The 27930-nt window shown below is 44.0% G+C and overlaps 3 protein-coding genes and 1 long non-coding RNA gene across 6 annotated transcripts in view; 2 read left to right on the forward strand and 2 right to left on the reverse strand.

The window, feature by feature from the left end:
* Positions 1-2332: 2332 nt before the first annotated feature.
* Positions 2333-12152, forward strand: PLA2G12A (phospholipase A2 group XIIA). The gene is made up of 4 exons (XM_035113446.3): positions 2333-2896; positions 4855-4931; positions 7413-7578; positions 9270-12152. Exons 1-4 carry the CDS (start codon positions 2683-2685, stop codon positions 9386-9388), a joined length of 576 nt encoding a protein of 191 aa, XP_034969337.2. The 5' UTR covers positions 2333-2682; the 3' UTR covers positions 9389-12152.
* Positions 12153-14438: 2286 nt separating this feature from the next.
* LOC148687379 (uncharacterized) lies at positions 14439-16495 on the reverse strand. Its single transcript, XR_015947786.1, has 2 exons — positions 16357-16495; positions 14439-15697 (listed from the first exon to the last, which is right to left on the reverse strand). It is a non-coding gene; the product is annotated as an uncharacterized LOC148687379 (long non-coding RNA).
* On the forward strand, positions 16421-26168 carry CASP6 (caspase 6). 2 transcript variants are annotated; one of them, XM_088660452.1, is made up of 8 exons: positions 16421-16540; positions 19385-19429; positions 20603-20645; positions 21163-21315; positions 22446-22522; positions 22765-22940; positions 23703-23853; positions 24737-26168. In XM_088660452.1, exons 4-8 carry the CDS (start codon positions 21200-21202, stop codon positions 24973-24975), a joined length of 759 nt encoding a protein of 252 aa, XP_088516578.1. In that variant the 5' UTR covers positions 16421-16540; positions 19385-19429; positions 20603-20645; positions 21163-21199; the 3' UTR covers positions 24976-26168. The 2 variants fall into 2 exon arrangements, with proteins under 2 accessions (XP_088516578.1, XP_034969334.1); XM_035113443.3 differs by lacking the exon at positions 16421-16540 and adding an exon at positions 16662-16723.
* Positions 26073-27930, reverse strand: part of MCUB (mitochondrial calcium uniporter dominant negative subunit beta) — a 62881-nt gene continuing 61023 nt past the window's right edge. For both annotated transcript variants that reach the window (XM_060278506.2, XM_088660451.1), the window contains exon 8: positions 26073-26531. In XM_060278506.2, the coding sequence (XP_060134489.1) occupies positions 26454-26531 (78 nt within the window). In that variant the 3' untranslated portion in view covers positions 26073-26453. The remainder of the gene's footprint in view (positions 26532-27930) is intronic.

The following is a 27930-nucleotide window of genomic DNA, read 5'->3' on the forward strand; positions in this document are numbered from 1 at the left end:
TAAAAAAAATGCATGGAGACTGTCATGGCCTTGGGCCAATAAACTTCAGAGATTTAGTGATCCAGCCCAGCAGTAGCTCAGAAGAAAAGTCAGAGCCTGGTTTTAGGGGAGGACCTATGCTTGGATCCTGCACCCAACCTGCTAAAACCCAGGGAAGTATTGTAAACTGCCCTGTGATCCTCAGATGGAAGGGTGGTATCTAAACAACAACGCTGTCATCACCACCCAGACTCTGAGGAGTAGACTTCAGACTCCTCCAATGAGCAAGAAGGCTCTGGGGAATATTCCTCAACTAGGTTATCATTATTCTAACCTTCAGAAGCCAGCAAATGCAGAACATGATTCAAGCCCTTTAATGTAGCTAGCTAAAGCAGCTGAAGCCACTAGAGGTGAAAGGACCACAATGAACTGCAGCTGAGTTTATATTGGGGGGGCTGTTGGGTTTTGACATCTGCGCACTGTTAGGCTTGGGCAACTCTCAAATGGGAATGGTGGGCAGGTGGCCTTGCCTTGCATCAAGATACAGAACAAAGTGGCCTTTTAGGCCTTGATACTGTATGGCTCCATCTTCACTTCACATTCTACCAGTTTTCCATTGTCAAACAAAGTACAACATGGGTCTATACAATATAGGCTCTATACCACCTCAAATATAGACATAGAAGCATAGTTAAAAGGGACGCGGGTGGTGCTGTGGTGTAAACCACTGAGCCTCATGGGCTTGCCGATCACAAGGTTGGCAGTTCAAATCTGCACAACGGGGTGAGCTCCCATTGCTCTGTCCCAGCCAGTGTGGTGTAGTGGTTAAGAGCGGTAGACTCCTAAACTGGGGAACCAGGTTCGCGTCTCCGCTCCTCCACATGCAGCTGCTGGGTGACCTTGGGCTAGTCACACTTCTCTGAAGTCTCTCAGCCCCACTCACCTCACAGTGTTTGTTGTGGGGGAGGAAGGGAAAAAGAGATTGTCAACCGCTTTGAGACTCCTTAGGGTAGTGGTAAAGGGTCAGGGGTCCCTTTACCTTTACCTTTACCTGGGTTGGAAATGCTAATTGCTGAATGCCATTGTTCCTGGGAGGTGCCAGCCATGCTCTGTTTGATTCCTGCCTGAGGGGAAAGGGATTTGAACTCTGTGTTTCTTTTCAAGTTTCTCCTGTGAGTATACAAGTCTAGCTAGAAAATATTATACAATGTTTTTTATTTTGCTTGCCTGTAATCCTTTCCTTGAGAATTGTGGAAATACTTATATATTAGTTGCTCTTCCTTTTAAATAAATTCTGAAAAGACCATTTTGTTTCCTTATTTTGTGTGCCTCCATCTGCAAAGCTAAACTGGTGCATGACTGCTTAACACCGCTACTGAAGTTTTCCCTGGGTCAGTAAGGCGACTAGGGGGTTGCTCTTTTTACCCTCTGCCTCAGGGTTACTGGTGGATTAAAAAAGAGTGGTGGCAGCCGTTACTGTTTGTGTTGCATAAGTCTGGAAAAGACTGTGTCTTCCCCTTTTCCCTGCCTCTTCCGGTTCGCCTTGGAACAGGAGGACTGGGCGAGGGGGGGCAAGGGAGAGGGGCTTTGTGTTCACCCCCCCTCCCTGGCTCACCACAGTTGTATTTATTAAATTTTTACCTCCAGAATAAGGATTTAGCTCCTCCCAAACCATTTTTGTGTCTTTCCCCAGAAGACTACCAATTGTGGTAAAAGTAAATGTCCAGTCATGACCGACTCTAGGGTTGCGGTGCTTATCTCGCTTTACTGGCCGAGGGAGCCGGCGTGCAGCTTCCAGGTCATGTGGCCAGCATGACTAAGCCGCTTCTGGCGAACCAGAGCAAGCACACGGAAACGCCGTTTACCTTCCCATTGGAGTGGTACGTATTTATCTACTTGCACTTTGACGTGCTAGGCTGGCAGGAGCTGGGACCGAGCAACGGGAGCTCACCACGTCGTGGGGATTCGAACCGCCGACCTTCTGATCGGCAAGCTCTAGAGTCTAGGCTCTGTGAATTAACCCACAGCGCCACCCGCAATTGTGGTAACTAGCCCCGAAAGGAAAAATAGGAACAGCGTGGTGTGAAAAGAGCTCAGGCAAGGCGGTGGAGGCAGAACTACACTCGCTCAGCAGTGCGCTCTCTCTCGCGCGCGGTTGGGCCCGCAGTGGAAAGGTGACTTTTGTCCCCGTAATACAGGTCCGTCACCCACCTACCCCCGAAATGGAAGCCGTGGGATCCAGGGAAAGAATGCGCCCTTTTCCTTTAAGGCCTCTGGAAGAGCTTCAAGCGCCTGCCCAGCCGCCACGGCCACCGCGCACCGCCTACCTCCAGCCGCCACGACCTCTTTCCCTACCGGGAGAGCGTTAACCGCACCCCCTTTCCTTCCCTGCGCCCGAAGCGCCCTGACGCGAGCGCGACTGAGGCGGGGCTGCTGGAGGCGGACGGCGCACTGCAAACAGGGACCGGAGGGGCTTGTCCGGGATGGTAGCGCTTCCGTGGTCTCCGAGCGGTAATCGCCGTGGAGGCAAGGCGGCTGCCTGCGGCGGCGACTGTACGTGCGTAATGCAGCTGCCCGCGGGAGGAACCGGAGACTAGCCGGCGCGCGCGCGTCCCGCCCGAGCCCTCCGAATCCGTGGAGCTCCGTTGCGCCGCGCGTGGGTGGCGTTCTGGTACTCTGGCCCCTGCGCGCTCGGGAGAGACGATGAGCTGGGCCCTGCTGCTGTCGCTTCTTGTGACCTGCGGCTTGCTGGGGATGCGGCCCCTGCCCGCCCAGTGCCAGGAGGCCCAGACCCCGGACTGGAGGATGACGCTGAAGACCATCAGGAACGGCGTCCACAAGATCGACACTTACCTGAATGCTGCTTTGGATCTCCTGGGAGGAGAGGATGGGCTCTGTCAGTATAAGTGCAGCGATGGTAATGCCGAGAGTGCCCAAAGAAGTGGGGGGAACGGGGTGGAGGTTAACGCGGTAATTCCCGGTTGCTACCGAATCTTGAAAGCGTTAGGTTCAAGTCTAAACGGTTTGGAAGGGGCATGACGTGTGATCAGAAAAGGGATCTCTTGATAATCCTTTGGTTCCAGAAGGCAAGGGATTTTTTATTTATTACATTTATATACCGGTACCACCTTTATCTTCCAATGATCTCAAGGTGGTGTACATTGTTCTGCTTCCCATTTCATCCTCACAACCACCCCATGAGGTAGGTTAGGCTAAGAGATAGTGACTGGCCCGAGGTAACCCATTGAGCTTCAATGGCAGAGTGGGAATTCGAACCCTGCTCTCCCAGGTCCTAGTTCAACACTGTAACTATTTTGCGGCACTGGCGTATAAATGTTATAAATAAACTTGCTTTAGATCAGAAGGTGCACACTGGGTCCATTTGGTTGAAAGATGCAGATATTAATACACTGCAGACCTATAAGTTCTACTGAGTTTTAATGGGGCATATTATATGTAAAGGAGTAAAGGCTGCAGCCTAAAATACATTTGCCAACCTTATGGCAGTTCAATCTTAAAGCTTTGCATACTTGAACATGCGTCCGTAGGATCTCGCTTGTGATGCTAGCCAACAACAGTGACCTTTTAAAACGTTGACTGTAAAGATTAATGCATTGTTCTCTTGGTTCCTGGATACATAATAAGCCTGCGTTAGTATTGTTGGTTGTTTTATCATGACCTCAAAGTTCTCTTTGTTTAGGATGCTGGACTAGATGGGCCTGATCAGATCCAGCAGAGTTCTTCTTAAGCTGCAGTTAGTGTTATCAGGTCTGAGGTTAACTTGTAATGGTGCCAAATGATTATATTACAGAAAGACTAAGCTTTTATAAATACATTCTTCTGTGTTTAGGCACCACTTTGATAAACTGTGGATTGAAGTATTGGAAATCATGGTGTAAAATAATCCATTCTTCCTTCATCAGCGCTGAAAGTTCAGGTTAACCAGTTGGAGCCCAGTTTTTAAAACCAATTTGATTGAGGTTTACCCCTAGTTATCTCTGGTGAAGGAGATGAGAAGATGGCTATGTGGAAAACAAGCTACTTTTTAAATGGTGTTGCTTATAAATATAACTTCATAACTATGGTTGTATACCCTTTCCCTAAATTGTTAGATATGCTGTGTGTTTTGAGAAATGCATCTTTTTAAATAATCCTAAGGGAAGGGAGATTCTGTGGTGCAGGAGATGCTACTTCTGAAGGCGCAAGAAAGCTATTTTCAAGGGTCACATTCCCTTCTAGGCAATCTCCTGAAGGCCGCATGAGGGGAATTAGGATCCTGATGATTCACAGCCTCCTCTGAAATTCCCATAAAACAGCCTATGTCTGGGTATGGTGGACGAGTAAGAGCAGCAGAGCTTTCTGTTGTTGCCCTAGGAACACCTCCAGCAGCAGAACACTCTCTCCACCCCCAGAAAGGTCTCCCATCATCCTGTCCCTCCCCACCCCACTCAGCTGCCCTCCATAGGATTGCTCCCTTAGTACAGAATGGTTCCAAGCTAATGGTGTAGTGGTTAGAGTTGGGCTAGGACCTGGAAGGTGAGGATTCACTTACTCACTCAGCCATGATGATACTTGAGTCAGTCACCACATCTCAATCTAACCCACACTGGTTTTTTGTGAGGATAAAATGTGGACTCCCCTTTGAAATCCTTGGAGGAAAGGTAGAATCTAGATGTAGTAATAAATTAATTTTCTTTATGCCAAAGTCTCTAAACACACAAGTGTATATAACAGCTTATACTGAGTTATTTTATTGAACAGTTAATTTATATAAATCTGTACTAGTTGAATATTATTCCCGGGCTCTTGCCTTGAAACATCTAATCAGGTGGAAATGAAGCATGTGGAGTATTCAGAGTTCTTTATATTTTACAGGATATAAGCCGTTGCCTCGCTATGGCTATAAGCCTTCACCACCCAATGGCTGTGGTTCTCCCCTTTTTGGAGTTCACGTAAGTATCTTCTTATCAAGTACTTCATCCTGCTCACTAGCTTCTTCTGTGTTTGGATGAAAAGAAGGAAAGATGCTTAAATGGCAATGCATCTGGATTAACCTGTATTAAATTTATGAAAACACTCACATGAGACTGTAATATATAAATAGTAAATATGCAACTAGTTTAAGTAAATAGTAGGCTATTGTTTTCGTCTAAGCACAAAGCAGACATCCCCAGACTTCGGCCCTCCAGATGTTTTGGACTACAATTCCCATCATCCCTGACCACTGGTCCTCTTAGCTAAGAATCATGGGAGTTGTAGGCCAAAACATCTGGAGGGCCACAGTTTGGGGATGCCTGGCACAAAGTGTTGTGATTATTCAAAACTAAATCTCTCAGTCTCCCAAGAGGAGTCTTCGCAGCCTCAGAACTATAGGTCTAAAATATGAAAACCTTCATTCCGAGACAGTGGCCAGTTATTATTATTATTATTTATTAAATTATATTCCGCTTGATTGTAGTAGAACCGCTAAACAATTTACAGATAATATTAATAAAAACAGTTTAAAAAGATTTTAAACATTTAAAGATAATTAAAATCAACAGGAAAAAGATCGAACCATTCAACATCTGTGTCTAGATAGGCTTTGATAAACAAAAATGCTTTGTGCAGGTGCTTTAGTACAAAAAGTTACATGGCCAGGCCCAAACCCACATTGGGATTATGTTGTACAAGAATGTTTTCAGCTGTTCCACCACTACTCTCTCCACTACCTTCCCCAGGAAGGGGTTATTTGTGATTGGTCAGTAGTTATTCCAGTCTAAGGGGTCCACAGCTGGTTCCTTATAAGTAGTGACACCACCGCCTCTTTCAAGGCTGAAGGGACCACCCGTCCGTGCATCCCCAAACTGTAGCCCTCCAGATGTTTTGGCCTACAACTCCCATGATCCCTAGCTAACAGGACCAGTGGTCAGGGAAGATGGGAATTGTAGTTCTAAAACATCTGAAGGGCCGAAGTTTGGGGATGCCTGCATTAACCACTCTCTGCACCCAACTAGTCAAACCCTCTCTGCTAGATTCAGTAAGCCAAGAGGCGCAGAAGTCTAGAGAAAATGTAGTTAGGCGCCTAAGCTGCCAGCACCATATTTGCATTCAGCTGACTACATCAGCTGAGTCCGATCCCACCACACATAAGAAGAGCCTGCCGGGTCTTGCCAATGGCCCATTTAGTTTGGCATCCTATTCTCACAGTGGCCAACCAGATGCTTGTGGGAAACACACAAGCAAGGTTTGAACGCAACAGCACTCTTCACTGCTCTGTTTCCCAGGAACTGGTATTCTGAAGCATTACTGCCATCATCAGTAGCCTTCACCTCCATGGCTTTGTCCAATCCTCTTTTAAAGCCATCTAGGTTGATCATGGATCACTGCCTCCCATGAATCCGAATCCCATAGTTTAACCATGTGATGCATGAAGAAGCACCGTGGAATTGTTTCTCCTTCATTGTCATCTCACATGTCAAGACACATTATTCTGCCACCCTAAATGCTCCTGTCCCGCAAAGGCTGTCTCTTCGTCCTGTAGATAGATCAACTCTTTTCTTTTCTTTTTCTTTTTTTGCTGAGGGTATTAGGCGGGGTGCAGGATGCATTGAAAATATGATAATAGAACTAACCTGTGCGGCAGAAACTAGTATCGGTAAATTTTGTTACAGGAAACCACATTACAAGGTTATCAGCCAATATGGTCAAAAAGTCCTCTCTGACCCCCTATGTGATTATCAGTTTGTCTCTGAATGTGCAAATTCTAGGTTTCTGCTCCTCTGGAATATATGCTTGGCTAGAACAACAAAGTGCTATGTTTAGTTTCTCCAGACTGAGTAACTGGGGTCCACTTTTCCTAGTTACTTTAAGATGTGTGGTCCTCCAGATGTTTTAGACTACATCTGCCACCATCACTAACCATTGGCCATGCTGGCTGAGGCTGATGGGAGCTCGAATCCAATAATATCTAGAGAGCCATAGGTTAGCCATCCCTGCCTTCTATGGCACAGCTGAAACATCAGAAGAAAGCATATATTACCATGGTAAACTCATCTAGCCCTGTTAGAGTGAAATGTGTTTCTTTGCTCCCATGACTGCTTTAGAGAAACTTTTATAATTTGGTTTCTCTGATGAAAATCCTTTCCCAATTTCCATCTTAAATTTCCTGTGGGCCTTTATTTGGTTTATTAAAATTCTCCTTTAAGACTTGATCTGTTTTATTAACTTCTTGATATATTTTTGGAGTATAAACTCATACCTCTTCTAGCTGGTTCTGAGTTGTTGTTAAAATTTATATACCACGCTTCATCTGCAGATCTCAGGGTGCTTCACAATATAAAATTACAATATAAAAACCATAAAATACATGAGTTTCCCTCAGGAGACACCATTTCATTGTGTAGTACACAACTGTTCTCAAGGAATGCTAACTATTAGAATTTGCTTCTCAGTTTGACATTGGCATTCCTTCAATGACAAAATGCTGCAATCAACATGACAGGTGTTACGATACCTGTGGCAACAAAAAACACGATTGCGACGAGGAGTTTCAATATTGCCTCTCTAAGATCTGTAGAGATGTACAGAAAACACTGGGAATACCAGAGAGCGTACAAGGTAAGCTTGTCTGGAATAATGCTGCTGTAATGGATATTTACAGAACTTACATATAACTGTGGGTAGTGTTTTATTGGAAATCTGAACCAGGGGGCACAAAGTAATGTGACTTAACTCTGTTTAGTTTTCCCGGTGCCTGTGTGCAGCTAATAAAGAAGAGCACTTTCTAACATGATGAAGTATGGATTGTGTCCATCTTTGCACAAAAGTGGAAGGATTTGCCTGAAATTGGAAATCTTGCATGAGCAATGCAAGATTATGCTGCCCAGTTTGGGTGAATTCTTCTCTCCTTGTGCAGCTCTGTAAGATAATGTTTTGGCTGGGTCAATAGGTTTTGGAGTGTAGTCCTGGACTGGAATAGGTTTTCGACTAGTCCGAAACATCTGGAGGGTATCATGTTTGCAAATGCTGCTCTGTCTTGTGTCACCACTGAACATTCTTCCCCTTACAGTAGAATGTGAAAAAGACATGTCCTCCTAGCAGATGTCCTACCTAAGCAAAGCCATTAGCATGTAGCAATTGCTATAGTAGTGTGGAGAGTGAGCATTAGATTTCCTATATGATGGATGAATAAAAAGCTTCTCTTGATGGTTTATTATCTGCCAGTTATCTTCATTGCAGTTTTGATTTCTGCAAGTTTGGTGCAGAGGAGGTCACAACATAATGTCTTTTTCTGGGGCTAATTCTACTTTTGACACAGTGTAGACTGTATTTGTGAACAGCGCAGTGCAAAATACAAGCAACTTCTGTCCTATTGCAGGAGCTGAATTGCTTGTGTATTGCTATGAACCTAATGCCCACCAAACCTTAAACTTGCCCAAACAGATACAGTGGTACCTCGCTAGACGAACGCCTCGTGGCACAAAAAAAATCGCAAGACGAAAATGTTTTGCGATTTTTTGGCAGACTCGCAAGATGAAGTTTTCTATGGCCGTGCCATAGAAAACTTCGCAAAAGGAAGCAGGGCGCCGCGAGGAGAAAGTCAGACCGAGAGCCTGCCCGCCTCGCACTTCCGCTTCCACTGCCCGCCATCGCCCGGCTTCCGCAGCAGCCGGATCCTCCCTCACCTTAAGCCTGCCTGCCTGCACGCGAACGGGCTGTCTGTCTGGTTGGGCATGACGGTTCGGCTGCTGGGGAAGGAGGGAGGGAGCCTCTCCCTGGCCCTCCTCCTGCTTCCCCCTGAAAAACCTCCGGCAGTGGTGGGTGAGTCGGCACCTTTTTTTTTTGCGCTCCCCCCCCCCATAGGAACGCATGAATTAAATTTCAGTGCATTCCTATGGGAAACCGCACTTTGCAAGATGAAATTATCGCAACATGAAAAGACTCATGGAATGAATTAATTTCGTCTTGTGAGGTACCACTGTATAGGGCTCACTCACATTATAGCTGACTACATGTCATTATCTCAAGCACGTGTGGAGCTGGTACCTCTACATGGATCATATTTCCACATCCACCCCAATTCCCATGGTGGTGGTCTTACTCTGGATTGCTGTGTGCAATGATGGTGTTGGAAGTGACAAGTATAAATTGGTTGTTCAATAGATTGAAATTTCATCTTATGTCAATCAGCAGAATAAGCTTCATACCTTGCCTTGGGTCCAGGTTAAGTGGATGCTTTGTTTCTTTATAGTGACAACTGGGCCTCAGTACAAGGATTTAAAAATTGATTTGCTTTTTCCTCCTTGCAGCGTGTGAATCAACAGTTCAACTAGTGTTTGACGCAGTCATACATTTAGGATGCAAGCCATACCTTGACAGTCAAAGAGCAGCATGTATGTGTCGGTATGAAGACAAGACAGACCTTTAAGAGAGAAGCTTTCGACCTGGTTCAGTTCATCTGTATTGTGAGAGCTCTTTTGTTGTTACAAAGCTGTTTAAAGCATACCGTCGGAGCGTCAAGGTGGTCTACACTTCTGTAGAAGACACTACTTTTTTATATAGCACTTCTTCCCTCTGTCACCTTTGCACACATCCTTAATCTTTAAGGATCTTTTGCATACAACTTTGAAAGCCAAAATTGCAATTTCGGCAACTGGCCTCGGAGTGGTACCTCTACATGAGTTTTTTCCTCTTGAGGGGATTGTGGATGCTGCTCTTAAACTGATAGAGGTGAACACCCCTAACTATTGCGTGGGGTAAAAAGTAGGTCAAACTTTGGTCTTACCAGCATTTGGCATCTCCTCAGAGCTTTGCTTTATGGAAAGAAGGGAAATGCCTTAAAAATGTATGGGTTTTGTTTGCAATCTTATGCTGCTGTTATAGTGGAACATTCCCTTGAGTAGATATTCTGTTTTTGCTTCTATAGTTCAGTCCTGTGTATGTTCAATTAATTAATGAACCTTATGAATGTTCAATTAAGTCTCACTGTTCACTGAGGCTTACTTACCACTTAGTAAGTATATTTAGATTTTTCAGCCTTACACAGCAATCCTCTGCGTGCTTACCTAGGAGTAAGCCCCATTAAAAACAGTGGAGCTTACTTCCCCCCAGAAGACACAGACCAAGCTTTATTAAACATTCAATAGTACCGGTACTTAACAAAGAAAAACCACAGTAAATTTTCTTTCTACCCACCCCGGTTTGTAAATAAAAATCAGCCTTCAGCAGGCCAACATGTTGGCGCCCTAACACCTTCTTTAAGAGGCTCCACTGAATGATTCTCTTTCATGCCACACAACACTGTGGCCTTTGCATTTTTGACCCCTCTGGTGCTGTTTTCTGTTACTGTACTTGTTTCGCTTTTCTGCAGCGGAAGACCTGCATTCACAGCAGGCCGGGATATCTGTGATATTTTGGTCAGAGCAGCAGCTGTGGTCCCTGTAACTCAGGCATCCCCAAACTTTGGCCCTCCAGATGTTTTGGACTACAATTCCCATCATCCCTGAGCACTGGTCCTGTTAGCTAGGAATCATGGGAGTTGTAGGCCAAAACATCTGGAGGGCCGCAGTTTGGGGATGCCTGCTGTAACTCTTCCATCAGCAGTTGTGGAAGTTGTAGGCTGCACCCATTTCCTCTCTTTGGGGGGTTTGTCTACGTAGATCTGCCTCTGGTTATGCTGAGCTGTTTGAAAAGTGGAGCTCTTGCTAAGTACCATCACCGAATGCGGTGGTCTATGGGCTTTCTCTGCTCTTTTAACTTCCGAAGTTCTTTATGAAACTCCTTGTGCCTGCTCTCCTTTCGGGAAATGGACTTTTGGTGGGCAAGATTTGCCTTCAAAGTCTCTGTACTTAGGTCCTTTCTGTACCGAGCAGCAAAAGTGGCAGCCATCCTGCTGCTTACTCACCGACCGCTTCCTACCAGCTCCAGCATCGACCCCCAAACCACCTCTTGGCTCACCTAGGATTCCAGTGGAGCTTACTTTTGAGTGAATAGGCGCCAGATCACTATTCGCCTCTAGCAACAATTATAGCATGTCAGATTATTAATCTCAATGTTTAAGGATTACCTTAATGGGACTTAGATGCATCTGAATCCATTTATACAGCAGATTCTCAAGTGCCTTAAAACTATAGATGGTATCCAACTGACTCGTATTCGGAGTAAATCCACTACTGTGTACTTTAAGCACATGAACCTCATTGGATCTACTCTTGAGGATTACTTAGTTGCATATCTCCCTTAAAAATTTAAATGCTATGTAAAATAATTAACTGACAAAGTTAAGTCGTTTACATGTTGGAATTCTAGGGTGCATCAAATCCATCTGCCAAAGCAGTGAAACCAAGCTATTGATTCCCCTGCCCCCCAATTATCCAAGAACATTATAAATTTTTAAAATTATTTTTGATCTCTAATCAAGTGTTTTAGACACATAGACATTCTGCGGAAGTAAAGGTGTCTTAATATGTATTATTGGCCTGAGCATGAGAAATATTTGCATTTAGTGTGCAGAGCATTTGAGTATCAAACATGTTTCTTCTGTACTGTTTCAGAACTAAACGATAAGACTAATGAATACTTTTACCATTGTTTCTGTGTTTTAGGCTTATGGAATTGCTTTGAGAACTCTGCAAGGGTTATTTCCCACTTGATTTTTAATAATTTATTTGTACTTTCACATTTCACTTTAATAGAAAAAGATTCTAATTTATTTGTCTGTACTTTGCTATTTGACATTAATAGAAAAAAATTCTCTTAATCTTTTCTATATATATATTTTAAAATGATGTCATTTGTGAGAAATAATCTGTTTCCATGCTGCTAATGTTAATTATAACTGACCCAATGAAAACAGTGGGGCTGTTTGCCCTATTAATTTTAATAGGTCTTGGTCACAACCAACTTGAGTTGGATCGAAACCTACAAAATGGGTGTTCCATTTTTTAATCTTGGATTTTATAGAGGTTTTTTGTCAAATGTATTTTGTCTTTTTTGAAAGAATGTGAACTTTTAATGCTGAGTTGTTCTCAAGTTCTGAACACTCAAGCACTAGAAACTACTGAATGAAATTACTTGAAAAGTGGTCTGTGATATATTCTGGGAAATAAGGGATTTCTTTAGTGTGAAAATTTGTGGGGGGAAAGAACTGTATTTGTGTAAAGTGGGGGAGAAGAATTAAAGAGTCAAAGCTATGTATGTGTCCTCTCATTTTGCTATAAATAAAACTTAACTGAGTAGCATACTATACTGAGGAAAATCTGCAGGATTCATTTTACAAGCCTTTATTCTAGCTGCATTTGGATGTAAAATGAGAGCCTGCAGCACCCAGTGTGGCTCCAAGGTCAGAAACTTTCCCTTCTATTTTTGGCTAGCTGTAATTGTCTGAAGCTAGACAAACTGTGGTTAGTCGTAACTTTTGTTTACTGGCGCAAGCTGGTAAGTGACTTACGAAGCTGGCTTGTTTCAATAAAACTCTGGTTAAGAGTAGGTTCAGAACTAAAGCTGTAGGTTTGTGGTGAAGTATTTAATACAAGGCTCCAAAAAGTACACAAGTGTATAACAACCTTTCATCCAAATACACAACTGCAATGAAGATGCAATTCAAACAGCAAATTTCAGTTACTAGTGTGGCCTGCCAAGAGCATTCCTAGCAATGTGACTCAAAGCTAGTAGTTTATATTATTAGCTTGCTGTAGGTACAAAGTTCAGCAGGAGCAATCTGTGAGACACAAACCAAAGCCAGAGGAAAGGAAGAGCAAATTACTTTCTCTAGATATTTTAATGAAAGCAATGGCAAGCCAGAAGCAAGAGAACTTCAATTTGGAGAAGTTTGAAGGAACGTAAACTTTAATCATGGATCTAAAATCCAGAACTGGTACAGTCACATACCCCCCTGCTAAAACACACTTTGGGGTAGAAGCATTTATATTGGCCATTTAATGCTGGGGAATATAAAGGTTCTGGCCAGTTATAGAATGCTGAGCTATGTTCCCATTGCATTCTTAAAAAATGTTAATTCAACAAGCATGGCATAACACTTTTTTTGGCAATGAAATATCAGTTATATAAATAGTGACCAAGGTTCCTTCTGAATATTGAAAAAAATGTCAATACATTTATAAACTATTGCACTTGGTACAATATCCTGAAAAATATCTGCTTTTGTTTCTGAAAAAGGAAGTTTATTTCTAGCCATTTATATTGAGATGATTGGCTTGAAAGCGTAAAAGTAATGCCTGGCAAAATATTAGGCGCAGAAGGAAAGGCGTCTGCAGCTCTGAAGATAATTTCTAGTTACAGGTGGTGCTTGGGCTTCCATACTCTACATCAGGCATCCCCAAACTTCGGCCCTCCAGATGTTTTGGACTACAATTCCCATCACCCCTGGCCACTGGTCCTGTTGGCTAGGGATCATGGGAGTTGTAGGCCAAAACATCTGGAGGGCTGCAGTTTGGGGATGCCTGCTCTACATAGCTCATTTGTCTTCCTCCACAATTTAAAGATTTGTATACTGCTTGACTGTCATAAAACTTTTAAACAGTTTACAAGAAATATTAAAATTATCAGTGAAAACCAGTTAAAACCAAATAATTTAAACAATTTAAAAGATAATTAAAGTGAACAATAAAAGGTTACAGCATGTCAATATGTGTCTGGGATTATTATTTATTGTTAATGCAAACTGAATAAATTTATACAGTATATGGGTCAGAAATCTGGTTACTGTGACCCTGATAAATAAAACTACTGTGATAGTTTTATTTATGTTAGCACAGGGTTGACACAACTGTGACTAAGATCAAAGATTCCGTGACCAAGGTTTAAACTGGTAGTTTGGAAAGAAAAGGCGATTCTTATATAGGAGTGTCGTAACACAATGGTAGAGCACATGTTCAGTCTCTATCTCTGCATAGAGAGCTGGGAAATGCTCCCACCTGAAACCCCACCATCCATTGTAGAACATGCAGACCTAGGTGGACCTAGGCAGCTTCCTGTAATGTTAATCAGGCTGTCCTGGAAGTGGTCACCACAAAAGACACCAGGTTTAAGTGGCACTAAGTGGGAAATTGCCAGCCTTTTGAAGAAACTTGTGCACCTACAGACAGCGATCCCTCTGGAAGTTGCCAACTTGCACAATCCTATATATGTCTCAGGAGTTAGTCCCAGTGGATTCATTGGAGCTCACTCCCATGTAAGTAGGGATAGATCCTTAGACTTAAGGCCAATTTAAGTTACTGGGTTGCAGTCAATGGTAGCTTTGTGTCAGCAAATGTGCTTCTGCTAATAATATGAGACAACCCATTTTCAACAACTCCCCCTACAGTTTGTGGACCATACTTATGCTCTACCCAGCTGGCAGGGAAAGCTTTTGGGGGTTGGAGGAATTGTGGTTAGAAACAGCATATGTCACGCTAGTGGCTTTTTTGTGTTGGGTTTCATCACAGGTGATGTGTATATCCTCTACCACCCTGCCAGCAGCCTGTATATCATGTTTTATTTTTGTCAAGTGGAAGCATTGGTACACACTCTTGAATGCTAACCATTTTTATGTCTAGTCAATTACATTTTCTTTCTAGAGGAGGGCTACAGCCTTACAGCAGTTGTGTGGTGGTGATGGAGGCAATGAGAATATCCAGAGATACAAGGGGTGTTCATTAAAGATTTCCCCTGACATACTTCCAGTGGACTGAGACAAATGAAACTGGGCACAGTTATTAGTCCTTCTCTACATAGCTACCAGCAAGAGTCAAACATTTCTCTCATCACTTTATGCAGCTGTGGAGACCTCATCCGTAGAATTCGGCAGGTTGCGTCAGAAGTCATGACTTGACCTCAGAAACCAGCATTTCATCATCTGGAAAAAGTTTGCCCTTCAAAAATAACTTCATGGTTGGAAAGAGGTGGAAGTCTGATGATGTGAGGTTGGGAGAATAAAGGGGATGGAGAAAGATTTCATAGCCACAGGACCGTGCTTCCGTCTGAGCAACATGCAAGTTGTGAACCAGGCCCGGCATTCTCCTGCAGGAGGTGGACACCTTTGGTCACCATGCCTCTCTATTTTGATAGCCTCTTGCAATATCTGTAGCAGTGAAGCATAGTATGTCCCGGTAATTGTGGTACCCTTTGCCAGGAAATCCATCATCACTACTCTGCGCTGGTCCCAAAAAGCCGTGAGCATGACCTTGCCTACTGACGGTTGGACACATGCCTACTTTGGAGGTGGTGAGGCAGAGTGATTCCATTGTTTGGACTGGGATTTAGGCTCTGGGTCATAATGATGGACCCATGTTTTGTCCTCAGTAATTAGTCTGGCGAAGAAGTTATCATGGTTTTTGTGACACATGACCAAAAGAGCCTGTGAGCATGTGACTTGTTCCTGCTTCTGGAAAGGCGTCAGCAGCCAGGGAACCCACCGTGCAAACACCTTTCCCATGTGCAAATGGTAATGGATGATTTTTTCTACAGAGCCCACACTGATCTTGACATCTGCAACTGAACGGTTATGCAGCGATCCTCAATGGAGGATTGTGGTTGCCCAGGAATGGGAGCCATTCCACCGAAATCCAACCACGCTTGAACTGATGATGCCAGTGCTTGATTACGTCATACGATGGGGCATCCTCCCCATAAGTCCCTTTCATCTCATCAAACGTCTCCCATGCTGTGCGCCCTTTCAAGTCCAAGACTGCTCTGCATTCAACTGGTTCCATTATCAGATGTTACTCCACGTTAGCATCTGTAACAGAGAAACTGTTAGGAGTTCAGAGCTACAAATTACCACATTACCTATGGAGAGATGTATCATTTTACTGTACATGTGCAATTTCATCCTCCTACGAGGGTCAAGGGAAATGAACGCCCCTCGTAAAGGCAGAAAAACTGCCTTATATTATGGGAAATTTCTTTCAACGTGTCCACCAAATCCCCTAAAGATCCTTTTCACATGTACTGCTAGTAAGCTAGGTGTCCCCCATCTTATATTTCTGCATCTGGTTCTTCCTGCCTAAGTGCAGAACCTTACATTCATCCCTACTGAAAATCACTTTGTTAGCTTGGGCCCAGTTCTCTAATCTGTTAAAGTAATTTTGAATTCTGATTCTGTCTTCTATGCATTGTTACCCCTCCCAATTTGGTGTCATCTGCAAATTTGATGAGCATCCCTTCAATTCCTTCATCCAAGTAGTTTATTAAGACATTGAACAACATCTTTTGCCTCCAACAGCAAAATGGGCTGGCCTGCTCTTTAAATTATGTTGTAGGAACAGGACCAGCACAACTATTGGCCAATAGGCAGCAAACCGTTATATATTTCTTATCAATGTGTGTATTAATCCCAGGAAGAGAGCCTGTGCTATTTTTCTACCTCACAACTGGGCCAGCCTTGCAGCTATATACCTTCGGGAGGTTGGGGGCTGGCAGCGAAAACAAGCCTCGGGGACAAGCCCTGGCGAGTTCTTTGACCTTCGGAGGGAAGGAACACGGAAGCTTCCTCGAGCTGTGCGTCCGGAGGCACGTCCAGGCTGGCACCCAGCAGCAGCAGCCCACGCCCCGCCTCGATAACCGAGAGGGACAGAGGAAGGTAACTCGGGCTGGGTGGAGGGGGAGAAAAAGGTGGGCGGAGGAAGGCGGTTGCCTGGAGGAGGAGAAACGCTGACTCCGGCAGAAGCAGCACCCGGGGTTCCTCCTTCAGTCTCGGGCGTGCGAGTCGAAAGCCCAGCCATGGCGAGCTCCAAGCGGCAGAGAAACTCCAACAACGGCTCAGGTAGGCGCCGGAAGCCGAGCGCGAGGGGCGTCTGTGCACAAAGGCGCCCTTTGCGCACAGGTGGAGAAACCGAGGGGCGGCGGGGCAGGAAGCCTGGGCGCGGCCCGGGTGCAGCCGGGGAAGGCTGCTCCTTCCCCTTCACTCGGCTCCTCCGCCTGCATGGTCGGAGCCCGGAGATTTCTCCCAGCAGGGAGGAACAGCCGCGGGAGACGGGTCTCCAAAAGGTTCCCCCCAGTAGGAGGGCTGCGCGCCGCCTTTAACCCCCGGAGAGCGCGAGGGATCCTGTCGGTGGGGTTTGGAGTCTGCCTGGGTGTCAACGTCTGATTGGGAACCAGGGGGAAAACCCAGTCTATTTAAAGCGTATTTGCTCCCCGGAAGAGTCCTGGGAACTGCAGTTCACCCCTCAATGAGCCCCCGTTTCCAGCACCCTTTATGAACCCGCGATTCCCAGGACTCTTTGGGTGGGGGTGCGAATTTGAAACGGGTGGTGTGCATGCAAGAACTCAGATCCTCTGCAGAATGCTCGTGTTCAGGAAAGAATGGCTTGTGCATCTGTACTTGCATTTGGTGATCAATATATGACACACGGACCTCCTGAGGCTTAGTTCAAGCAGGGGGGCACTAAGGGGTGTGTTTTTTTAACCGTTTGGGGGGGGGAGAGAAAGCAAAACTGCTGTCCACGCCCGCCCTTTGTCCTCCTGGCTTCGAGTCTGCTTCTGTTCATCATCTTTCTTTGTTCTTTCTCGCCTTCCTGTGTTTCCTCCCGCTCCGCCCCTCGTTCTCCTTTTCATCACGTGGCCGCGTCGCTGTGTTTTGGGCTGGGTTGTAGCTGCCGGGCACGTTTGCTGTCTTTCCCGCAGGACAGGGAGTCGGGTGCTTGGCTGCTGGGGAGAGCCGGTTATTCCGTGGTGCTGCAAAGCAGCCAGACCCACGCCCCTATTTGGGGGTAACTGGAAAGAACAGTACAAAGTGCGCTCTGCTCTCACCTCTGGCTCCTAGAAGCTGTCAGCAGACGGCCGCAGCAGCCACACCCCGAGAATGGCTTTGACTTGGCCTGGTGGGTCTCAAACCTTCAGTGAGTTAGGGACTTCCCCTGCATGCCCTTTCTTTGGTGGATTGAGCACACAAAACCAATGGTCAAGATGACAGTTTCTGCATGTGCTGTAGAGGGAAGTGAGGGGCCATAGCTGCCAAGTCGCCCGTTTTTCTCGGGAAACCCCCGGATTTTCCCGCTGTTATCCCAAATAGAAAAAAAATCCCGTAAATCCCCCGATTTCCTACCTTCCAGGGAGGCTCCTTCTGCACATGTCTGGACACAGAAAATTGGGTGCCGCTCTGCCCATGTCTGGGCACCGGAAATAGGAGAGTGCCCATGGGCATAGGCAGGGGGGGCAGGGGGCAGTTGCCCCCCCTAGAAGCAGGGCCGCTAGCCAGCCTGCCCCGCTGGCTACCGCCGCCCGGTGCTGTCTCCCTTCTCCCTGGCTGGCTGTGGGGCGGGTGGAGGGAAAGCCCCAGAGCCGCGCAAAGAGTTTGGCTGGCTTTCCCTCCGCCTGCCCCACAGCCAGCAAGGGAGAAGGGAGACGCCCCTCCCCCCTAATTTTCATCCTGCTACACCCCTGGCAGTGCCGGCACTGGAAGTTGCTTCTACGCATGTCCAGACATGCCTAGAAGCAACTTCCGGTGCTGCGTCGCTGCTGATTCCGGATTTTTCAACGGGAGACTTGGCAGCTATGTGAGGGGCAGGTGGGGCTCATCCACCTGGGAAGGTAGCCCTCCAAGAGAAGGAAAACTCTGACCCTAAACCTCTGCTGCTTTGCAGGGTATCTTCAGGAGAAGACAAAGCTAAGGAGCAAACCCTATACAAATCCAGAGTGGTGTCCCTAAGACAGTTGGATGGTGTCTTCCAGCAACTCCTGCCAAGCTGGAGCCAAATGCACCCCTCTGCTTTCCTTTAAAACACATCAGTGAGGCCAAGAGGGAGGGCGGAGTCTTGTCCTTGTGCAGCTCAGGACCTCCATAAACACTGCTCAGGTTTGCGCCCCAGGGAGGTCACTTCAATGCTGCCAATGCAGCCATTTGACCTCACCCCTGGAGGCACACTCCATTGTCTCTTAAGACAGACATGGGCCAACAACAATGTGACAGTTTTAGGGCAACATCAACATCAGTTTTCTACTCTAGAGAAAGTGTGAGCTGAAAGCTTTTTCCTCATTTTACAGCTAATGATTTCTTTGGAGGAGGCAAGCTATGAGCCCAGGTTTGGTCAGCACACCATTCCCAATCATGATTTACCTTGCTGTAGCAGGCGGACCAGGGCTGTGATTTCTCTGGCAACCCTTGTGTTCAAGCTAACCCATGGTTTGTCTGAGAGCCACCTCATTGTTGGGCTCCCAGCTCCCATCAGTCCCAACCTGCATGGCCAGAGACAAGGCCTTGTATGTAACTCAAGAGTGTCTGGAAGGCTACGGTTTTCCCATCACTGTTCTGCAGGCACACAGATCGGGAGCAGCTGCCAAGGCTGGATTAAAGTCTTATTGAGTTTAATGAGCAAGCAGAATCCACAAAGCCTTGGAACCAACACAATTATATATAGAACTTCAGAAAAGAAGTGACCAGTCTACACTTTTATTGCAATACTAAATATGTTGTTTTCTGCCATAGGAGAAATCCATTTGGACAGCAAGAATGTACAGCAAGAAGACAGAGGTAAAGTATCTGCTGTTCATTCAAAATATAATTGAAAGTTATTCAAAAAAGTGTTCTGTTCCCACTTAGAAAAGCTTTTCTAAGTGGGAACAGAACAGGGAAGCAAGCAGGAGAAGGAAATCTTCCTCCCCAGATGGGGGGTGGGTGTGTTCCTGTGGAGGTGAAAACATTCTGAGGTGGATCTGATTTATGGGAAGGTGGCACACTCTTGCTTCATTGACCCAAGCTGGATTGTTTGCATAGGGAGTGAACTAATATACATTAAATTTGTAGGCATGGCTGATTGTTCTAATGAAGCTTCTCTGCATGTGCATTTAGAATGGAATGTACATGTCCTGTCATTTCCCCTGTTCATTGCAGGTGCTGTGATCCAACAATACACACAAACAGTCCTCTAAGGATTTGTGCATGTCCACCTATGCAAAAGACAATTGATTAGGTTTGAGAGTAGAGACAGGAGGCAGAAGTTTCGAGTTTCAAAAAGTTTGAGAAAGATAGATCTTTAGATACACTTTCAAAATTTTAACTAGGGCAAAAGCTGTAAATTATTTTAAAAGATGAAATGCTGGTTTTTTTATTGTTAGCCAGGAAGAGCAGAGGGGAAAAGCAGGACTGAAATCTGTCCATACCTATTCATTCAATTGATGGCATGTAAAAACTTTCTTCTGCTCTCAGGCATTTGATAATACTGGAAGGCAGACGATTAATTTCTGGGATAAGCTGTAGTTGTCCTGGTGTCAACCTTCGGTAAATTGGGGCTCCGTTTTTACATTTTGCATATTGTATGGATAAATGCCAGTTTGTCACTTTGTTTTTATGTCTTGTATATTTTTATATTGTTGTAAGTTGTAAGTTGCCTTGGGTTTGTTTGAGAAAGGTGTCAGCAAAATTTATTACATAAAAACAACAACAATAGTCAAAGTAGGAGTGCTATTTTTTAGATTGCTAATTACAGATTTGGGGGCAAGAGTTGCAGAAGCTCCTGATTTACTACAGCAAAATCTTAATACAGGAACAAATGCAGGTATCTCAAAGGAAAACATATTTGGAGTTTGTTGATGCCACATTCTTTAAAAGCTTACAGTATTTGAAAAATAGATCATTTATATGTAGTTCATTTGTGCCTTTAAGTATATTGGGCCAACCATGTTTTGAATTATTTTCAAATTATAGATGGACAGCAAAACGACACCGAAACAGATGCCATTGTTGAAAGGTAAGGATCTCTGTTGTCCTTGAACAGCTGTTTGTAGCTGAAAACAAAGAGACGGAAAAGTATTTTCCACAGTATATGCTTGTTGTTCTAACAACCACACCCCCAATATTTACTGGATCTCACAAAGTGCTCACAATACAAAAGATAACTTTTTTAGGAGCAGCCAAAATTGTACTTGCTGATTATTTGACTTTTGTTACTGGGTTTATCGCAAAATTAAGAGTTGTCAGTCAGTGCTGCGTACATTTTCTATCCTAAAGCAATGTGTTTGTATTTGTGTGTGTATATACAATGACTGCACTGTTTTCACATGGAATAAATCCTGTTTGACTGGCAAAACTGCAACTGGCATATGGAATTGGGACCTGTTATTTTAGAAGCATACAAGTCCTCTGGCCGTGTATAACTAGTTGTACAATACTTTGGATCCTGGCTTGCTCCAGTGGATTCAGCAATGTTGTGTGCATATGAGAGAGAGAGACTTCATTTAATAACTGAAAACACCATATTTTTGCAGAAACATCCAGCTTTTTGATCCAGCAGTGGAGTATAAAATGAACCACAAGAGGAGGGGACTTGCGCTGATCTTCAACCATGAGCATTTTTTCTGGCACTTAACATTGCCAGAGAGACGTGGCACCCAAGCGGACAGGGATAACCTAAAACGCAGGTGTGGAGATTTTCTCAAATTATTTTTAAGCATGTGTGAGTTTGTGGGCGGAGTAGGGAGAATCCAGTTCAACTTCATGCCATTTATACATAAAAACACCAAAGAATGAAGTTTCTTAAAGACAAAATCATTGTGTATAAAAATGATGACGCCCACTTGGGACTCGCCCTGAGAATGAGTGCACTATAAGGACTAAGAAAGCATGAGCTGTGAAGTCCACAGTTCAAATGCTGCTTCAGTCATGTGTTTCTTAGTTGGTCATTATGACTCAAGTCTTTCCCCACCGGAAAATATACAGGTGAACATTACAGGTGCAGTTGAAAGAATGACTGTACAGTCAAACCTCGGTTTATACCTACCTCTGTTTGCGACCGCTTCGATGAGCGACCGCCGTGGACCCGGAAGTGTTTACATCCGGGTTCCGCGGCATCGGATGTGCAGACGCGATCTGCGCAGAAGCGATCTGTGCAGCGTGTGCATGTGCAGAAGTGCTCTATCGGTGCTTCGGGGAGTGACCGCCTCCGCGAGCGACCACCTCCGCGGAACGGATTGCGGTCGCAAACCGAGGTACCACTGTATATAAAGCACTTTGAATGCAGCTTTCGAACTTTTAGGCAACCCTTCCTATGTTGACTTGCCTGTCACAAGCCACTTGTGTTTTGCAGAGAAGCATGACACCACGTGAACTGAAAGTGTACCTTAGAAGACACCCAGCCCATTCTTATTCTCTTAATTTATAGACCACCTACTTGCCAAAAATGGCTTCCAAATGGTTTTGAGTAGAGGATAGGCGTACACAGGGCAGCCTGGCAGAGTTGTGGGAGAGAAAACACCTTATTTTCCCTCTATTCTTGAATGCTGTATCAACCAATAAATTACATGGCAGATCAATAATCAAGCCACTTGTAAACTGCTTCCCAAGCAGGCTACTCAAGTTAAAACAGTTGGGATAGTTTTCTCTGAGAAAAATAAGTTTCCTTGCCTTTTCTTTTATTGCTGTTTTGGAGAAACCATGTCATATGAAATTAGTTATTAGTATCCTACACATTTCTAATGCTGTATTTTCTCAAGAAGAGAAAAATCAAGAAATAAATGCTAGTTGTAAGACTTCCTCTTCCTGTTTATACTAGCTTGACGGAGCTTGGATTTGAAGTGAAGTGCTTTGATGACCTTAAAGCAGTTGAAGTGTTGCAAAACATTTACAATGGTAAGTGACTTTGCTTTATTTACTTGAGTAAATTCAGCTATGATTTTAATACAGCTTTAATAGTGAATGTGTTCAAACTATGGTTCACATTTTCAGCATGAGCTATTTTCCCTTTTTTGGGGGGTGGGGATAGCTTGGGTTTGTTGAGCTCAGCTCCAACATGACCCCAGGGTACTTTGTTCATCACTACTTTACCAACCATTGCTTTTAAAATAACATTTTTCAACGGCATCATTTCACAGTGTCCACAGACCAGCATGAAGATGCAGACTGCTTTGTGTGCATTTTCCTGAGCCATGGAGAAGATGATCACGTTTATGCCTATGATGCTAAAATAAAGATACAGGAATTAACCAAGATGTTCAGAGGAGACAAATGCCCAAGCCTAGTTGGGAAGCCCAAAGTATTTATAATTCAGGTGAGAAAGTGGAGCTCGTGAATTAAACCATAATATGAAGTTTAAAAGCAGGCCTTCTCCAACATGATGCCCTCCAGGTGTTTCGGGCTGGAATTCCCACCAGTACCACCACCAGGCTAGGGAAGGCAGGAGGAGACAGTTGCATATTTTATTGGAAACAATACAGTAATAAAGAAAAAAATGGAAACCTCCTCCAACTGTTTAGGCAATGGCCCAGTTATTTGCTGCATCTTGCAGTTCCTGTCCTCTGTCTGGGGTAGACAGAACTTCATGTAGAGTCAGTGTGGTGTAGTGGTTAAGAGCGGTAGACTACTAATCTGGGGAACCGGGTTCACGTCTCCGCTCCTCCACATGCAGCTGCTGGGTGACCTTGGGCTAGTCACACTTCTTTGAAGTCTCACAGCCCCACTTGCCGCACAGAGTGTTTGTTGTGGGGGAGGAAGGGAAAGGAGAATGTATCAAAGAGCCACCTTTTATTCCCTTGCTTTTCTAAGCATTGCCTTGGTTTATGCATATGATATGAAGTACAAAGCATGCTTCTTTCTAAACTCAATTCTAAAGTAAAAAAACACACACCCTTTCCCCAGTGTTTACTGCACTTTCTAAGCTGACTCATCCTACCAAAAGACTCAGCAAAGCCTAACCAAATATTTAGGTATATATGCCGTGTATATCAACAAAGGCAGAACTCGGAAGGGTTCTGCATTAGAATGGTGTCCAGCTGCTGTGAGACTTCGTTTTCAACAGTTTTTCCTCCCACAGGCATGCAGAGGAGATAGGCATGACAACCCAGTTCTTCATCGTGACACAGTAGATAGCAAAACAGAAATCAATGAAACACACGTTGATGCTGCCGCCGTATATACACTGCCTGCTGGTGCAGACTTCCTCATGTGTTACTCAGTTGCAGAAGGTAAAATGCACCCTCTTCCCCCCACCCTGCTGTCTGTAACTGCTGATTCCTTGAAATAGCAGTTATCTTACCTACAAAACAAAGAGACAGTTTTCTTGAAGTTAGTCTCTGTGTATACTTATATTATTGCTATGTGCAGGGTTGCATGCTATAGTTATGATAAGGAAAAATGTATGCAAAAACCACTCGTTTCCTGTAATAGGAGTTGCTTGTTCAAAAGTTCAAAAATTTGGCTTGAGAAAGTAAAAAAACACAAACACCCTCTGTATCTCAGAGGCATCTCTGGAGCGTTGAGACTAGACTGCTTCAGGCAAGTTGCCTCAGTTCAGAGTTTTTAAGTATCTGCCTTGGAATTACAAGCTTTGTACAAAGTGGATGTACACCTCTTGTCTTCTGCTGTTGAAGTTGGACACTGGGATTCTTCTTGCAAAGTGGACTCATTAATAGTGCAAAAAATATTTTAAAGCACTTAATCATTCTTGTTCCACAAGTGAATATCCCTCAAGACCAGGCACCCCCAAACTGCGGCCCTCCAGATGTTTTGGCCTACAACTCCCATGATCCCTAGCTAACAGGACCAGTGGTTGGGGAAGATGGGAATTGTAGTCCAAAACATCTGGAGGGCCGAAGTTTGGGGATGCCTGCTCAAGACCAACTAAGGTTGCAATTCTAAGCATATTTAAGTTCAGTTGATGACAAAGGAAGCATGTTTTTAGATCAGGGTGTGTGATTATTTTCAGCTTTCCCAAAGCATGGAATTAGGTTTAATAATCTCTTAGATTACTATTTGCTAGTTTAAAAAAATATTGAATGCAGGTTCAGATCCAAGGCTTTTCTGCAGACATGACAAAGACTTAATGCCCTTTCCCCCTTTTTGCAATAGGCTACTATTCTCATCGCGAGACTATAAATGGTTCTTGGTACATTCAAGATCTGTGTGAGATGATAAGAAAACATGGTACTTCCCTGGAGTTCACAGAGCTACTGACGCTGGTTAACAGGAAGGTGGCTCACCGCAGAGTGGATGTGTGCAAAGATCTTAATGCTATAGGAAAAAAGCAGATTCCTTGCTTTGCATCAATGTTGACTAAGAAGCTGCATTTCTACCCAAAATCAAAATAACACTGAGGAGCAGTAACAAGAGGTTATCTCAAGCTACCCACAATCTTGATATATGGGGTAATAGATTCAGGCTGCAATCCTGTTCCCTGGGAGTAATTCCCACCGAACTCAACGGGGTTGCTTCTGCGTAGCTGATGTTTGGAACTGCACTGTCAAGCATTGTCAGTGTGCACTATTTCGGTTTGCTTAAGAAATCACCCTACCTTTTCTTGATCAACTAAGACAATTTGCAAAACTACAAAGTAGCAATAATGGAAGACCCAAGTAACCAAATTACAACCAGCAAGGGATTTTTTTTTTAAAAAAAGGTGATTGTAAATATTGTAAGATAATTTCAAAACTTGAAAGACTTTTTAAAAACTTGTTAGAAAAATTGCAAAAAGATATTTGAAAGGAAGTTGTACAATGCTGAACTTTCCATAAAATCAACATTTCAAAACCAGAAGTACTTTTTATGCACTGCATTTGAAATTATTGGATTAGAAATCAACATTATACTTTCCGAACCTCAGAGAATTTTGGAAAATAAGTCAATCTTTTTACATTTTTAACAAGAAAGAAGCAGTTAATCACTTAACTATTTTCAAGTGCATGAGTTTGCAAGCTTCATTTTGAAACTAGAGATTTTGTACTCTTCCCCCCCCCCAAATACAATAACTCTTTTGTAGGGATCATTTCCATTATCTGACCTCATCCTCATACTTTAGCTTGGCAAATACCATCTGAACACTGTCAGACTCAGTTGTGCAACTGCTACTGACTGGTGTAACTGGCTGGTATGGTCAATAGAGTTCCAGGCATCCCATTTATAGTTCAAAATTGTTATTAAGTGGCTTGACCTACTGCAGGCCATTAGCTATTGTTCTATAGGTGCTGGGACATGTGCTATTTTGCTCCTTGATGTTGGGGGTGGTGATGTTTGTACAGGTGAGTTGTGCCCCTTGGACTTTGCATCTTAAATGTAACAAGAAACTTTATATGTTTATATGTTTATAAACAGTCACAGATTCTGAAACTCTGCATGTGAGGATTCCTGAAAGCTAAGGAGGTGCTTTTAATTTTTTTTTGCAGAACAGATCTTAACTCAGAAAATAAAATAAGCCCAAAACAGCAATGCATTTTTATTTACCGTATTATGAAAGTTACATTCAAACAGAGGGGTTCCAGATTAAAATAAAAAAATTTAAAAATCATTTTTGTCTCTTCTTTCAATCAAGTATGCATTATTAATTCAATAGTAGCTGCTACATGTTTTTATTGTGAACAGTATTAAGAAACAAACTATATACATGGGGAGTCTGAATTTCTTTGCAAAACATGAAAAAGAAATCCCGGTTATCAGAAACAGTTTTAGCTGTTCCTTGTAGATTTCCTCACCCCCCCAACCCCTTCAAAAACAGAAGGACTACATTAGTCCAGAATACTCCAGTTTCAAATCTTAAGAGGCAATTCAACAAGGCTAATATTTATCAAAAGAATTAATGTTTCTCATTTATTTCTTGGATAGGAAGACGCAATTGTAAGGGATTCTTCAGCCGCCTCAACGATTCTTCCACCTAGCAGTGAGAAGAGAGAAATATAAACTGGTGAACTTGCAGGTGTGAAACCCTTCAGAATCTTTCTGATGCCTAGTTAAATACTATCTGGATGGCTGTTGCCATTCAGCCATGTTACATTACAAGGCAAAGAAGGGGTTCCTCAGAGGGAAAGTACAACAAATAAAAGCAAATCAAAAGCAGAAAAAGCAATGCAAAATACATAAAATGCTCACCCAATAAGGACAAGAGAAGCACCACCTTAGGAGGCAACTTAATTACCAATGGCCTGAATAAACAAAAAAGGTATGGGCCAGGTGCCTAAATGCTGACAAGGACAAAGCCAGGTGCATCTCCCCAGGGACACCATTCCACAGATACCACTGAAAAGCCTTTATTTTCCATGCGGCCCAGCTCTTCCTCTCCCTCCAAAAATCTCTGCAATGTTTTCCACCTCCCCTAACTCTGAGATTAGAAATTTGTTTAGTTGAAGGAAAAACAACCTTGGGGCATAGGTAGAGAGGAATAAACCAGGAACTGGTTCTATTAACTCACACCAGTTATTCACTGCATGTTGCCCTCCAGCACTTGAATGCTTGCTGTAACATATAGTTCTGCCCTAAGGTTAGTAGTTGTATACATTTATTTAACCTTGAGCCTAAGGCAAAGGTGGGAAACCTGTGGGCTCTAGTAATTTCTGGACTGAAACACTATCTCGTGAGTCTGACAACAACTGGAGTGACACAGATTCCCCATCTAGGCCTAAGGAACTGAATATACCTCGGTCCGGTATACCTGAAGGAGCGTCTCCACCCCCATCGTTCTGCCCGGACACTGAGGTCCAGCTCCGAGCGCCTTCTGGCGGTTCCCTCGCTACGAGAAGCCAAGTTACAGGGAACCAGGCAGAGGGCCTTCTCGGTAGTGGCACCCACCCTGTGGAATGCCCTCCCACTAGAGGTCAAAGAGAACAACAATTACCAGACCTTTAGAAGGGAAGCTTTTAATGTGTGATGGATTTCTGTATTTTAATGTTTGATGGATTTCTGTATTTTAGAATTTCTGTTTTGTTGGAAGCCGCCCAGAGTGGCTGGGGGAACCCGGCCAGATGGGCGGGGTATAAATAATAAATAAATTATTATTATTATTATTAATTGCATCCATCTGTCAGCATAAAAGGTAGTCCAATTGTCTGCTTCTAGAGGGACTTTTTATATATCACATGCATGGAGGAAATCTGCTTTCGTTGCAGGAAACCCTGTGGTTATTGACATGTGGGGTTCCTGAATTTTTAAAAATCTCACAGCATGCATATGCATTAGTAAGCTATGGCAAACTTTTAACACCCAAAGTGTTTCCCCCAGTTAACTGCCACTTAATTCCAAGGAAGGAAATTCATTGTGTCTGCAACCATTCGAAACGA

Source organism: Zootoca vivipara, chromosome Z1, assembly GCF_965207765.1.
Source record: "Zootoca vivipara chromosome Z1, rZooViv2.hap1.1, whole genome shotgun sequence".
Taxonomy (NCBI): domain Eukaryota; kingdom Metazoa; phylum Chordata; class Lepidosauria; order Squamata; family Lacertidae; genus Zootoca; species Zootoca vivipara.

Excerpts from the sequence above, each read along its gene's own strand:
- PLA2G12A (XM_035113446.3), top strand. The coding sequence starts at position 2,683 with ATGAGCTGGGCCCTGCTGCTGTCGCTTCTTGTGACCTGCGGCTTGCTG. Across the intron at positions 2,897-4,854 it reads TCAGTATAAGTGCAGCGATG|GATATAAGCCGTTGCCTCGC; the intron begins GTAATGCCGAGA and ends TATATTTTACAG. Across the intron at positions 7,579-9,269 it reads AATACCAGAGAGCGTACAAG|CGTGTGAATCAACAGTTCAA; the intron begins GTAAGCTTGTCT and ends TCCTCCTTGCAG.
- CASP6 (XM_035113443.3), top strand. The coding sequence starts at position 16,681 with ATGGCGAGCTCCAAGCGGCAGAGAAACTCCAACAACGGCTCAG. Across the intron at positions 19,430-20,602 it reads TGTACAGCAAGAAGACAGAG|ATGGACAGCAAAACGACACC; the intron begins GTAAAGTATCTG and ends TTCAAATTATAG. Across the intron at positions 20,646-21,162 it reads ACAGATGCCATTGTTGAAAG|AAACATCCAGCTTTTTGATC; the intron begins GTAAGGATCTCT and ends ATATTTTTGCAG.